Source organism: Pogoniulus pusillus, chromosome 24 (assembly GCF_015220805.1).
Source record: "Pogoniulus pusillus isolate bPogPus1 chromosome 24, bPogPus1.pri, whole genome shotgun sequence".
Classification (NCBI taxonomy): domain Eukaryota; kingdom Metazoa; phylum Chordata; class Aves; order Piciformes; family Lybiidae; genus Pogoniulus; species Pogoniulus pusillus.
Window position 1 is genome coordinate 15,015,680 of NC_087287.1, and position 13,703 is coordinate 15,029,382.

At 36.3% G+C, this 13,703-nt stretch overlaps 1 protein-coding gene across 7 annotated transcripts in view; it reads left to right on the plus strand.

Annotated features, from left to right (window-relative positions):
• Positions 1-13,703, plus strand: part of USP47 (ubiquitin specific peptidase 47) — a 47,624-nt gene that overhangs the window by 22,379 nt on the left and 11,542 nt on the right. For 5 of the 7 annotated variants that reach the window (XM_064163751.1, XM_064163752.1, XM_064163756.1 and 2 more), the window contains 12 exons: positions 397-476; positions 1,308-1,457; positions 5,913-6,008; positions 6,099-6,251; positions 7,085-7,252; positions 9,092-9,223; positions 9,925-10,001; positions 10,326-10,381; positions 11,133-11,245; positions 11,834-11,938; positions 12,700-12,907; positions 13,316-13,431. In XM_064163751.1, the coding sequence (XP_064019821.1) occupies positions 397-476; positions 1,308-1,457; positions 5,913-6,008; positions 6,099-6,251; positions 7,085-7,252; positions 9,092-9,223; positions 9,925-10,001; positions 10,326-10,381; positions 11,133-11,245; positions 11,834-11,938; positions 12,700-12,907; positions 13,316-13,431 (1,454 nt within the window). The remainder of the gene's footprint in view (positions 1-396; positions 477-1,307; positions 1,458-5,912; positions 6,009-6,098; positions 6,252-7,084; positions 7,253-9,091; positions 9,224-9,924; positions 10,002-10,325; positions 10,382-11,132; positions 11,246-11,833; positions 11,939-12,699; positions 12,908-13,315; positions 13,432-13,703) is intronic. The other 2 variants (XM_064163753.1, XM_064163755.1) reach the window with 2 other exon arrangements.

Below are 13,703 nucleotides of genomic sequence, written 5' to 3' on the forward strand. Positions count from 1 at the left end.
TTTGTCTTTTTCATGTTTGTGTAGTGTTACTGTGTTCCATAACCTGCTGATTTTCCCATGTAGTAATTGTGTGATAAGGTATTGAAAATTGGGTTTTAGTGAATAAGCATGAAGTGGGAAATCAGTCAGACCTAGTTTACTTTAGTGCAGATTAGCTTTTCTGTATGGTTTTATATATTCTTACATATATGCTTCTTGTTTATGCATAAATAAGCTTGCTGCTGATTTTTCTAATTTCAGAGGTAGCTGCTCATGAACACTGGCCCAGAATAATGTAGGAAATAACACATACAGACTTAATTAGGTAGCTTCTTAGGAAGTATGCTTGGGCTGTATTTAGTATTGGGGCTAATAGCATCTCTTGTTTTAATTAACATTAATTTTTGTTTGTAACAGCATGGCAGCAGCATGATGTACAGGAGCTTTGTAGAGTCATGTTTGATGCTTTGGAACAGAAGTGGAAGCAAACGGAACAGGTAAACTTTCGGAAACTTTCTACTGTTAGTTCAATAATGTGGTATTGTGGTGTTATGTTGTGTGTTTTGGTTGTTGTGTTTTTAGTGTCAGAATGATTGTGAAAAATACCAACTGAATTTTAAATACCAGGTTATTGAAAGCCTGCAGTAGTTGCCAGTTTTTCTTGCTTGATGCAAATACTACCGTAATACATGACAAGTGTGTTGCTGCTTGAAAGTGGAATATTTTGAACTCTGGATACTTAATCTTTATTTGAGGCATGGAAGTGGCTATGTAACTGCTGTCATAGAGCGCACAATGTAGCCTAACAAATTCTGAGAGGTGCAAAGCTAATTTCTAAGCCACTCTTCTGATGTAGAAGACAATTAGGTGTATATTCGTAAGGCATGTTACATTCTGAGAAAAGGCCAACTTCTTGTAGGACAGTTCTCAGAGTGTAGATTGGCAAACAGTTCCTTTATCATTCTGCACCTACCTCTGCAGGCACAGGGAAGACCTGCATTGTGAATCTATTAACAATGTCTGCAAGGTTGGACTTGTTTTTAAAAGTTAAGTTTTGCTAGTTTTGTGGTCAGTCTTAAGGCAAGACTTAAGTACACTGTGAAGCTTACATACTCTGGTTCTAGAAGCTCGTTTGATAGGTATCTCATACTGTAATGGAGCAGGGGAAAACAAGAAATCAAGAAATAGATATCCTGCTGTAGAATGGTATTGTAGATGTATAGCTGTGCAGTTAAGGCTTGATTTTAAAACTGCATTTCCTTGTACAACTCAAGGGAAGGGCCTCCAGTTTCATTTGTTTGAAGATCTGTTGAATATCTGTTTTTCAGGCCGATCTTATAAATCAGCTGTATCAAGGCAAGCTGAAGGACTATGTGAGATGTCTAGAATGTGGCTACGAAGGCTGGAGAATCGACACCTACCTGGATATCCCTTTGGTCATCCGGCCGTATGGCTCCAGCCAGGCGTTTGCTAGCGTGGTGTGTACTATTATGCTGACTGATAGTGCATCCATACACACATAGAATACATAATGCGACAGTGGTATAATTGGTTACATGGTAAGTATCATCCTAGATACTCCATCTTGGGGTGTTCGTCTTTGTGCAGTCAACCAGCTAGCAAGTTCTAGAGGATTTTTTTTGGCTTTTTGGTTTATTTTTTCGTTTGGTTTTGGTTTTTTTTTTCTTTTGCCCTTCAATGAGTCCTACTGGTGCATGTATAAGGGGAGGGGAATTAGAACTTTATTGCATTAGGGCTGCAGTAATCAGTTGTTTTCTTTCTGATAAAATCTTCAACCTTTAATTAAGATATTTCTATAAGATCACTAAGTTTTATTTGAATTATTCTCTTTATTGGCACATCTGCTAAATTTTCATAGCATTGTTGAAAATCCTAGTGAAAGAACAGAACGTTGATTTAAATTTTTTTAGTTTAATTGCCATGCTGTTGCTGTGCTTTATGAAGTTAATTTATCAAATATATGCTTTTAACAAGCAATTTAATGATAATTACAGAAATCTATAATTTTTCAGTGTTCTTGGTCACTTTTACTCCAGCATTACTGATGTTGGCAAGCTTATATATTGCTTAGTGAATCTGTGGAAGTTTTTTTGGTTTGGTTTGGATTTTTTTTTCAACCCCCTCCTTCCCTTAGAGAAGTGATTACAGCTGTGAGGTTCCACTGTTGTGGTTTAAAATACCTGTACTTTGGATGAAGTTGGAAGAAAGAATAAATCAGACAAATCTTTCAGTAAAGATTGTTTTAAACAAACACTTGTGTAATTGGCTTACCAGAATGGTTTATTATATAGAGAGTCTTTTCTCTTTTATATTTAGTATGCTGGCAGTGTTTTTTTAAGCACTAATAAAATAGTCCATCATTCTTAACAGTAATTTTGTTAAGAAAAAAGGTTCTGAAATTAGGTTAAACTGTGCCCTAAGTTCAGAGTACTTAATACTTTGAATATCAGTATTGAGTAGTGGTAAGGATGAAGGGCATTGATCCCATAAAAGAGATTCAACTTAGTAAAATCCTTGGATTTGTTTAAGATTGTGATAATTTTTTAACTCTACAACTAATTCAGGCTGTACAGATACAGATATTTCATATAGTTGGCTTCTCTTTTAATCTTTAAAAAATAATTTCTAGATTTTTTTTCTAAACTAAAAATATTTGTTGCTTTTTTTTTAGTTCAATAATGAGATTTTTCTGATCAATGTTGTCCAGTCAGTTGCTTTCAAGTAACAAAAACTGTTCAGTTCAAGAAGTTGCGTTCTGCATTTAACAATGCATCGTACACTTGTGTCGAATTGAAAGTTTTTACTTTAGTAGAGAAGTCTATACTGGAATGCTGGGAAAAAAAAAAAGACTGTATATTTACAAAACCACAGAAAGCTTGAACAATTAAGAACTTAAACATTGAATTACTTTTATTGGTATTTGATATTTCTCAGCATTTACTGCATTTACACTAAGGAAAAGAGGGTTTTAGGATTTTTTTTGTTACATGGTTGCAATTTGTTATTGATGCTTCAATTTTTGAACTTTTTTAATTCATATTCTGATTATATTCAGTTGATTCTCCTCCCTGCATTTGTATTATCTATAGCAGATGTAATTTTTAGTTTTATAGTCTTCAGCAGTGGGGAGATATGGAGGATACTTGCTTTTGGAGAAGGGAAAAATCGCCTGTTTCTAAATGGAATTCTCTGAAGGTAGTATCCTCCATTGATCCATAGATGATGGTGATTTGGTAGGTGTAGGTAAAAGGGTATAAGAAAGATCAAAAATTTCACACACATGCGCTAATAGGGCTTATAGAAGGGAATATAAAACTTTTTAGACCTTGCTAGTCAGCCTCTGAGGGAACTTGCAGCAGGCGACACAACCCAAGATAGGGGATCTAAGGAGGATACTACCTTCAAAGAACTCTAGTTAGAGGTAAGTGATTTTCCATTACTTTCTGATAAGAGAGAATGGATGTATGAGCTTTAAGTAAGGTTAATTCATAGACTGCCACAAAATGTATTATCCCACTGTTCGACATTGTGTACTACCAAAAAAGTGTAGATACCTGATGTGTTGCATTTATCTGTAAATACATATGTATTACTTCTATATACATGGAAATGTGGAGGAACTGGGAAGGGTAATATTGTATTTTCTGTATTGCCTAATATAATTCTGAAATTCTTCAGTTTGTTTAAGGTTTGTATTTTGAAATGTTTCCCTGATTCCCCACTGCATCCCCCAAGGTCATGTAATAACGCTACATAGCTACGAACATGTTAGGCCATCTCTGAGGTCTTGTCAGTACCTACCCCAATGTAGTTTCTGAAAAAGTACTTAAGCTATCTGCATTGTTGATGGGTGTGGTTTAAATACACTTGAATGAGAATTTTCATAAGAATTTCTGCAAGTGTAGGCATAAAAATAGATAGCTTCTTTCAAAGAGGCAAATAGGAACACTGGTTCACATCTTGATTTTTGTAGGTACTGGTATCTTTTGTATAAATGCCTGAATTAGACATAAGCTGAAAATACCCTTTTTTTAATTGCAAAACATAAAAAATTTGCAAGATGAAGAACATCTGAGAGAAGAGTGCATGCCATAGGGAACTAGCTGGCATACTGAAACTGTTACTAGAAAACAGAGGAAATCACTTTATAATACCAGCAGACTAGCAATACTGCTAGTATGCCAGAGATGTAGCAAGTCCAGTTCTGGTCCCTTAAGTGCTAGTTCTCACTAACACTGTTGAAGGCAGTTAAGAGTATGGATGGTGTGCTATTTACTTAAGCTGGATAGGTAACAACAAGCTTCTAGTTCCTTCCAAGAACAGTTTTGCTTAATTGTTGTTTATGGTGTAACTTTTCATAAAGGTTTTGCTGCTCCTGTTCAGAGGTTTTATAAATTTACACATGTACGAATACTGGCAGTAAGATACCTGTCAAAGATACTGACAATATCATAGTGGTTTTTTGCCCCTTTTTTTTTTTTTGGAGAAGTTTGTGTCTGAAGTGCCTATCTTTTGCCACATAATAATTAGTTTGCAGTGTTTGTCATGGCATTTGATGTGCTGTGTTATAAAACTTACAATCATATTTTTAAAGACTGATTATACTCAGAACTTGATAGGACAAGCCTCTGAGCAGTGTGCTTTAATTTGGACTTGCTTTGAACAGGAATTTAGGATCAGATGATCTCTAGAACTACTTTTCAGCCTCTATTTATCTTTTCAATTCTGTGAGCTATTGAAAACAAACAAACAAAAAACCCCACACAAAAACAAGCCACAAAACCCAGACAAACAACACCCCCCCAAAAAAAAACCAAACATAAAACCCAAGCTTAAACAGTCTGTCATACTAATCTATTGCTTCATCATTTATGGTATGTTTTGAAGCTTTTGTATGTTGGTAATGTTGGAAATGCTTAGTAGCTCTGAGGCTGCATAACAGTTACCTTTTTAGAAGACAACTTCAGAAGTACTAGAGTTGCACAAAAATGGGAGACGTCATGTGATAGGTTGTGCAGTGTAGAAACCATCACTGTGCCAGGTAAACTGGCAGAGAAGAAAATTATGAACTGCATTAGAGTAGGAATTGTATTAAGAAACACTGTAATCAGCAGAACTTTAATATAATGATTATGTGGAGGAAAAACAGAGGATACAGAAATGAGTAAGCTGGAGAAGCAGTAATATTCCCTATTGAAAAGTACATGGGTATTCATGTAGCTCAAAAATAACAGAGTTCTCGGGAGTTTTAGTTGGGTTTTTCAAAGCAAAGCTTGATATTTGTGGTAAGCAGTGAAACCACAAGACTAATGTAATAATACTTAATTCAGTTCTGGGGAGTCTAAAGGATCACCTCTTTTCCACATTTAAAATTTATGCTATATTTTCTTGTTAAATTGCACATCACATGAGTTTACATAAGCATTATGTAATCACTTATGTCATGTCATTTGCATATTCCTACTTATTCATGTTCCCCTTTATGCATGAATTGCAACTTTTTTCTTGCCCCTGAAATAGTGTTTTATTGTCTTAGCTGGCATTTTTGCAACAGCTGACTGAATACGCATGACTACATGTGAAGTGCAAGACAACAGGAATTTTATATTCTCATAACTTTATATTCTATGGTTATCAAAACAAAGATAATTTGGATCCATCAAATACTGAATGAAATTTAGGTAGTGGTAATTGTGGATTGACTATATTTACTGTGGGCTGGGTAGAAAGGCTGGTTCCTCTTCACATTTTCCTGAGTCTGTGACTATTAAAGTTTAGATCCGTCAACTTCTGGTTGTACAACTAATTGAAGTAACTTCTGTGTGTTTAGTCTCCTTGTAAGCATATTGTTCTGACTTATGTCCCCATAGTGAACATTCTTTAAAAATCAGGTAACATCTTTTTATTATTAGGAAGAAGCACTGCATGCTTTTATTCAGCCTGAGATACTTGATGGCCCCAATCAGTACTTTTGTGAACGATGTAAGAAGAAATGTGATGCAAGGAAGGTAAAGACTGTCCAAATGATTTATGAAAATTACTTTTGTGCAACACCAATTCTGACAACTGTGCTGTAATCTTGTCTTTACTTCCTTTAGGGTCTGCGGTTCCTGCATTTTCCATATCTGCTGACATTACAGCTGAAGAGATTTGACTTCGATTATACCACTATGCACAGAATTAAACTCAATGATCGTATGACCTTTCCTGAGGAGTTAGACATGAGTGTCTTCATTGATGTTGAAGATGAGGTAAAGTGTTTGGTTTCAGAGAAAACTCTAACTTTCCAGAAGTTTCTTACTAGGAAAGTTTATTGGTCAAAGAAACCCATTTTTAACATTTTTCATCTGCATAAAAAGTTCTTTAGCCATGGCAGTGTTTTAGATGGAAGTTTTGAATTCTGTCTGTGTGAGTTTTTATGACATTGATGAGGAAGCATGTTTGCTATTTCTCAAAGTGTTACTGGGGTGGGGCAAAAGGAGAGTGAAGATTGATCTGAGAGAACATGAGACAAAGTTAAGCTATCAGAAAATCAAAAGAATGATCCACAGGAAAGAGTATCAGGTAAGTGGTGGATATACTGACTTTTTGCTAAATGAATCACGTTCCTGCTGTTGACATCGTGTTTTTAAGCTAATAGAGCACTCCCCAGTCTTACTGTCTGGCCTCTATCCAGAGTTGAAAGGAAATGGAAAAAATGTTTGACAGGGGATTAAAGTATTTCAAGTCAAATCAGCTCTGAATAACAAGACAATGTTACAGTAGAAGATGTTACCGGAAATTGGACTTCAAGTTGACTAGTAAATGCAATAAGCTAGTAACAGATATAACCTTGTCAAGTATGAAACCACGTAATTGCCATTCAGTTGCATACTAGACCAGAAAATACTGATATAACAGATGGACTGAAGAGTTTCTAACAGAAACAAGTCTAGACTTGATGGTGAGTTGCAGAGGTCTCTATGTTCTTGAGGAACTTCCTTGTTTTGTAGATGAGAATTTTTATTTCACAAACATTGTTACTTCTTGTGCTGTGTAACTTGTAAGTACTGTATAATATTAGTATGTATGTCTTGTTTTTAAGAAGTCTCCTCAGACTGAGAGTTGCACTGATAGCGGAGCTGAAAATGAAGGCAGTTGTCACAGTGATCAAATGAGCAATGATTTTTCTAATGATGATGGCGTTGATGAAGGAATCTGCCTTGAAAGCAATAGTGCAGCAGAAAGGCTTTCTAAAGCTGGCAGTGAAAAGGTATGTTTAGGAAAAAAAAGTTACACTGGGTCTAGTTGGGATGGACTTTCTTCATGAATGTATGGTGCCTGTTTTGGTTTTGTGATTGAAAATAGTGTTTACAGCTCACACCAGTGTGTTCAGTCTTGCTGAACACTATCGCACAACAGCAAGGCTTTCTGCTTATTCTGTCCCTGTAGTGAGTAGGGCCCGGGTGTGTGTTGTGGAGGCAGGAATTAATGTGTGGCCAAGTCGGGAATTTTTATACAAAAATAGTTATTTTATTTTCCCAAAAACCTGCCCCCAAAACTATATATACAAAGATTAATTTAGTTTAATTAGCAGATTGAGTTGCTTGAGAATTATCTACAGGGATACCATCAATAATCTGACTATTGTGGAAGTCAGAAGTTGGAAAAGGCTTTAGCTATTAAATTATAGCGTTTTTCTTACTAATAAAGCTGAGCCAAAATAACTCACGGTCAGGCTTCCTCCTGCGGTCCGCCTCTGTCGTTCCCTTTTTCAGCAGTCGCAGGTGGATCATTAAGAGGTATTCAGCTCTTACAAAAGGTCTCTATGGGTGAGGCAATCCTTTGAAGCAGAGCACCAGGCGAGTGGGGGGAGAAGTCTCAGGCAGACACGAACGTCCAGGCAAGGACGAAATCCAAGGCGGGGACCCCCAAAGGCGGGAAGCCCCCCAGTTTATGCCCTCGCTAGACAAAGGGCAGAATTCCCACACCTTAGGCGCGAAAGCGCACAGCCAACCCCAGTCTGAACCCAGCGCGGGCACTGCACGGGGCACTCCTCCTGCGGGCAGGACCCTTTTGCTCACCCCTTTCACGCCCGTAGGGCAGGCGAGGTGGGGGGGAACCAGGCGGCTTTCCCTCTCCCCCGAAGTCACGGCAGGAGAGGAATTTAGGGGTACAGGACTCCAGGACAGTGTGCAAGAAGCTGGAATAGGGCTATATCTGTGGTGGCTGGGGCTTTTTTTGGTGGGGGAGGCAAGTTGGTTTGTGATGTTATTTGTTTATTTTTTTCAAATTCCAAAAGTTGATACTCTAGCAAAGAGAAGCATGCAACTTGATTTAGGGATCACCTGAGAATAAAGCTCTTCCTAGCTTGTCAAACTGGGAATTCCCAGATAACTTTGTGACATTAGACCCTCAAATTGAAGACAGTTTTCTGTTGTGAGCAGTGGTTTTGCAATGAGGCCAGCTGTCAAAGGCCCACCAGCTTCAGCTACAAAAATATCTTGAAGCTTAGTGGAAGATTGGAATGGTCTAATCGATCAATTTCTTGTCTTTATAAAATAATAGGTAAGGCCATAGGCCTGAGCATTAAATATGCATTCAGTTATCTTCAGTTAATACAAAGGAATCAAGCAGCAAGTTGATCTGGGACAGCAGTCATCCTGAGAGGCAGAAAGTATTCAAGGTGCAGCCTCAAGGTGCCAAGTACAGGGACAGGATCGCTTGCCTTCTCCTGCTGGCCCCACTATTCAGACTGAGTTTGCACCAGTTGAGAGATTATACAAGAGGCAACAGTGATGAATTAAGCCAGCTGAAAGAAATCCCAGAAACTTTTTTTAAAATTGTTTGGTCTTCTCTTTCTTTCTTCCCAGCAGTGGAAGATGAAATTTCTCTTCACTTCATACGTAGCATATCAGAGCTCTGATTTTTTTGGTTATCGCAGTTATTGCATTTCTGTTATACATATCTGTTTTCAAACATACTAATTTCATGCATTTGGGTTTGTGTAATTAGAATCATAGAATGGTTTAGGTCACTGTTTTAAAACTTTGTACATTTTACCTTTTCTTAACATATGCCATGCTTTTTTTTTTTTTCTCTCTCTCTTCAGAGTTCTTTATTGTATGAGCTCTTTTCTGTTATGGTTCATTCTGGAAGTGCTGCTGGTGGCCATTATTATGCCTGTATAAAATCTTTTAGTGATGACCAGTGGTACAGCTTTAACGACCAACATGTTAGCAAGGTAAAAATAGTATTTTTAGTTATCTTGTGTCCTCATAGATGAATCAGTAAGTTCTAATTCATATAAAGCTGCACTGGTGCACTTATACCTGCAATGGTAAAGCACAGGCATTTCAAGCTTTTGTTTAATTTCATCTCTTCATCCTAATGTCCTGCGATACACATATCTGTTGGTCATTAGTTTAACTGATTTCTGGGAGGGGTGTGTATTTATTTTTGTATGAGATTTTGTGCCTCAAGGGGGAGAAGTGTTTCTTCTCAGTGGTGAATGGGGATGGTTCATGAAGAATTCTTCATTCATGTGCTGACCAGTTTGGATTTAGTATTTTGCTTTCTATACTTGCTTAGAGAAGTGCAATTCATATTGTGCTGTTAAACGTGTCCTGACCCATTTCAGGTGTTACGTGTAGCCATAAGTATTACTGCAATCAAAAACCCTCATTTTGTTTTTCTAAGAAGTTCCTACTTAAAAAGCAAACAAACAAAAAAAAACCCAACAAATTCTGCTTACTTTCACTAAAATCAAGAAGCAGATCACTTCGAAACAGATGGGGATTTTTGCAGTCATCACATAGATTCATAATAAAATTTGAATTACTAATATTGTGTGTTAATTGTGTGAAGCCATTTTTTCTGATGAGAATAAATGTATCTTAATCAGTACAAGTTTCTCAAATAATCCTTAAATTGATTTTCTGTTAGATAACTCAGGAAGATATTAAGAAAACATATGGTGGATCTTCTGGAAGCAGAGGCTATTACTCCAGTGCTTTTGCTAGGTTAGTAGTACTGTAATACTATTTTTTTCTTTCTTGTGGTGTTTAGTGCAATCAAATAAATAGCCAAGATGCATGTGTTAAAGTGTTGGTTTAAAATTATTAGCCATTAAAAAAATGCAGGGTTTTTTTTTTACATCCTTCCTGGTTAGTGTATTGCTAAGATATATGACATAGGTCTCTACTGAAAAGCAAACAGCAACAAAACACAAAGCAAACAAACACAAACCCCACCAAAACATCAACAAAAATAAACAAAACCAGCTTTTGAAGTCGGTGTTGTTATTCTGTCTGACAAATTCAGGTAACTGTTCTTTTCTTCACCAGCTCCACGAATGCATACATGCTGATTTATAGACTGAAGGATCCAACAAGAAATGCAAGTAAGTATGTTTTGCAGTTCTAACTAGCCAGATTCTATTGCAAAGTGGAATGGTTTAGATAGGAATACAAAATTTTTGTCAGGATGGTGGTATTGGTGTTTTTAGGGTAAGCTAAAGCAACTATTGTTCATTAGAAAGTCCTCACAAAAGTTTTCTCTCTTACTAATTTGAATAATAAACAGTTTGTAGCCTGGTTGAAGTTAGAGAGTATAGATTGTTCTAAGATAGAGTTGAGGATGTGTATTCAGTTGTCAGAACTTGCAATGAACTAAAGTACACGGTTTCTTTAATAGCTTGAGCAGGTGAGAAGCCAAATAAGCTTTCAAAAGCAAGTGAAAAGAACTTCATTCCCTCATTTTTTTAGCAGCAAGATATTTCATTATACAGAGAGTACTTTCAGACATGCTCTTTTCTGTTGCTCTACTTCTCTGCGGTTTTCTTCATAAAGAAACTAGTTGAACAATGGCATTTTCTTTGAGGAAACACTTACATTTTCCCCCTCCCTATCTCACAAAGTCAGCTTCTTTTTGTTTCTTAGAATTAATGCTACAGGGGACAGTACAGTTACAAAAATACATTCTTTGTTTTTAAACTAAAAGAATCCAAAGTAGATACTTTATCCATTTGTGGATAAAAGGCTGTTTTAACAGTACATAATGAGTCTTAAGAGCAATAAAAACCAATATTGTGTCAATATTTTTTCAGTGGAAAAATCAATTATTTTAAACTATACCTTTGTTTTTGCTGGCAGAATTCCTTGAAGCAAATGAGTATCCAGAGCATATCAAACAATTGGTACAGAAAGAGAGAGAATTGGAAGAACAAGAGAAAAGGCAACGTGAAATTGAACGCAACACTTGTAAGGTTAGAATTTCTTCTGAATAAAGTAATGATGCATTTCCAGTGAGAAGTGTTTCTACAATAAATAGTAATTTTTTATTCCAGTACAAGGACTCTTTTGTGATAAATGTATTTGTATTAATACCTTTTTTTAAATTAGTTGTACAACTATTGGAAGCCTGTATGCAGCAGAGGCGTTGGTTGGATGTACTCACCAGAGATTTTTGCTGAGTTCATGTCTTCTATGGGAACTTGATATTAAAACCAGAAGGTTCTCTGTAGTTGCAAAATACCTAGCTCTTTGTGTGGAAAAAGACATCCACGTTCATTGTTCCTGTGAGCATTTTGGGTTGGAGGATTTTCACGCTTTCTACTATTTAAAGATGTTCTAGTTGTAGATGTTGTACCCTCACTTGAAAAAAAGATACAGCTACAGGTGTATGCATGCCAGTCCTGTCTGTTGTGCCTTGGTTTTCCATCCTCACCAGCTGAAAAGAACCTGTCGTATAGCTAGAGTAGTGCTAAACATGCATTCTGTATTAAGTTGTTTCATTATAGCATTGTGTTTGTAAATACTTTCAGAATCATCTTTCTTCCTTTGCTATTTTGCAGATTAAATTGTTCTGCATGCATCCTACAAAACAAATAATGATGGAGAACAAATTAGAAGTTCATAAAGACAGGACACTGAAGGAAGCTGTGGAAATAGCTTACAAGGTATGCTATTTATAACAGAATTGTTTAATTGTTAGGTGTCATCTTTGCTGTTGTCAGTCTTCAGTTTTTAAATTTCTAATGCTGTGGGAGTGTTTGTGGGGGATTGGCAGCTATTTGGAGTTTATTTGTTGTTGGTTTTTAGAGGTTTGTTTAGCAGTTACGTGGCTTTTCTTAAGAGATATTAGAGTTGGGTGTTACAGACTGCATTTTCTGTTGGTAACTGTAGGATGACTTCTGGAATGATATAGCCTGCCTTTTTAAAAGGTGGCATGATTTTAAATACCCTTATTTTAAATTCAAACAGTGAGAGCTGCTGTTAGACTACTCATAGAGTTAGTAAATTGGAAGAGTTCTGGATGCTTGTATCTGAATTGTAGTAAAAAGTAAGATGCACAGGAGATAATTAGTGGACTTCCTTAGGCCTCTAAGGTGCTATTTGGTGTAGTTGATAGGCAATGTATTCCTCTGAGCATATTTCCAGGACCTGTCTTTGTGTGCTACATACTTCTCACACTTTGCTTTTCTCTGTGTTTTGGTATAAGCTTCTCTTTTGATTTTGAAGACATAATGCTTGATGCCTGCATGTGTATATAATATCTATGGTACATGGATGTGGTTTTGAAATTTGTTAATTCTAAGGATTGCTGGATGCACATACTGAGAGATTGCTAGTTTAACAAGTGAAAAACTAAATTCAGAAATAAGCCATTATTAAATTTTGGGGTGTTTTTTGGGGGGGGAATGTTGTGTGTATGATTTAGCTAATGGATTTAGAAGAGGCCGTTCCTTTGGACTGTTGTCGTCTTGTCAAATACGATGAGTTTCATGACTACTTGGAGCGATCTTATGAAGGAGAAGAGGATACACCAATGGGTTTATTACTTGGAGGTGTCAAATCAACCTACATGTTTGACTTGCTGTTGGAAACAAGGAGACCTGACCAAATTTTCCAGTGCTATAAACCTGGTGGTAAGACATGTATTTACATATGGAAAAGGACAGATTAAAAAAATACTTTGTGTGATGGCTTGAAAACAAAACTTGTAAAATACTGAACTTTATTATGATCTTTGAAAGTAAAACTTTGTAGTGAATTTTGCAAACCCAGTATTAAGAACTACGTGCTGTGCTGTGTTGCCATCTTGTTTTTAATTGAAACACTTCTAAGATACACTAAAATTTGGAATGGTTTTGCCTTTTTGGCATTAAAATTGATATGAAAATGAGATGCTGAAATTGGTCTGCTTTTTTAAATTCAGTACTGTTTGTGTGTATTTCAGTCCTTTGTTCAGTACATCAGACAAGCATATCTTGTATTTTCTTTCCCTGTTGAATTCTCTGTTATCTAGATGTAATTTTGTTTTCTTTTCCCTGCAGAAGTCATGGTAAAAGTTCATGTAGTTGATCTGAAGACCGAGTCTGTTGCTCCTCCAATAAGTGTACGAGCTTACTTGAATCAAACAGTTTTAGAATTTAAACATCTAATTTCAAAGGTAATTTACAGTCATAAAGGATTTTGGATTGGAATTCTAATTTATTCAAACTGTGAAAATATGTAACAATTTAAAATGAGAGCCTGCACCTTTTGAAATCTGTACTGTGTCATGTCCAGTAAGGCTGAGTTAGCTCTTAGACTGTCTGTCTGCTCACTGCTGGTAAAAGCAGTGATCTGCACAATCTTTTAGCCATTGTGTTCGTATTGCTTGCTGACTTAGGAAATGATCATTTCTTTTGGAAAGCTGAAAAGTCAGGTTCATGTTCTTTT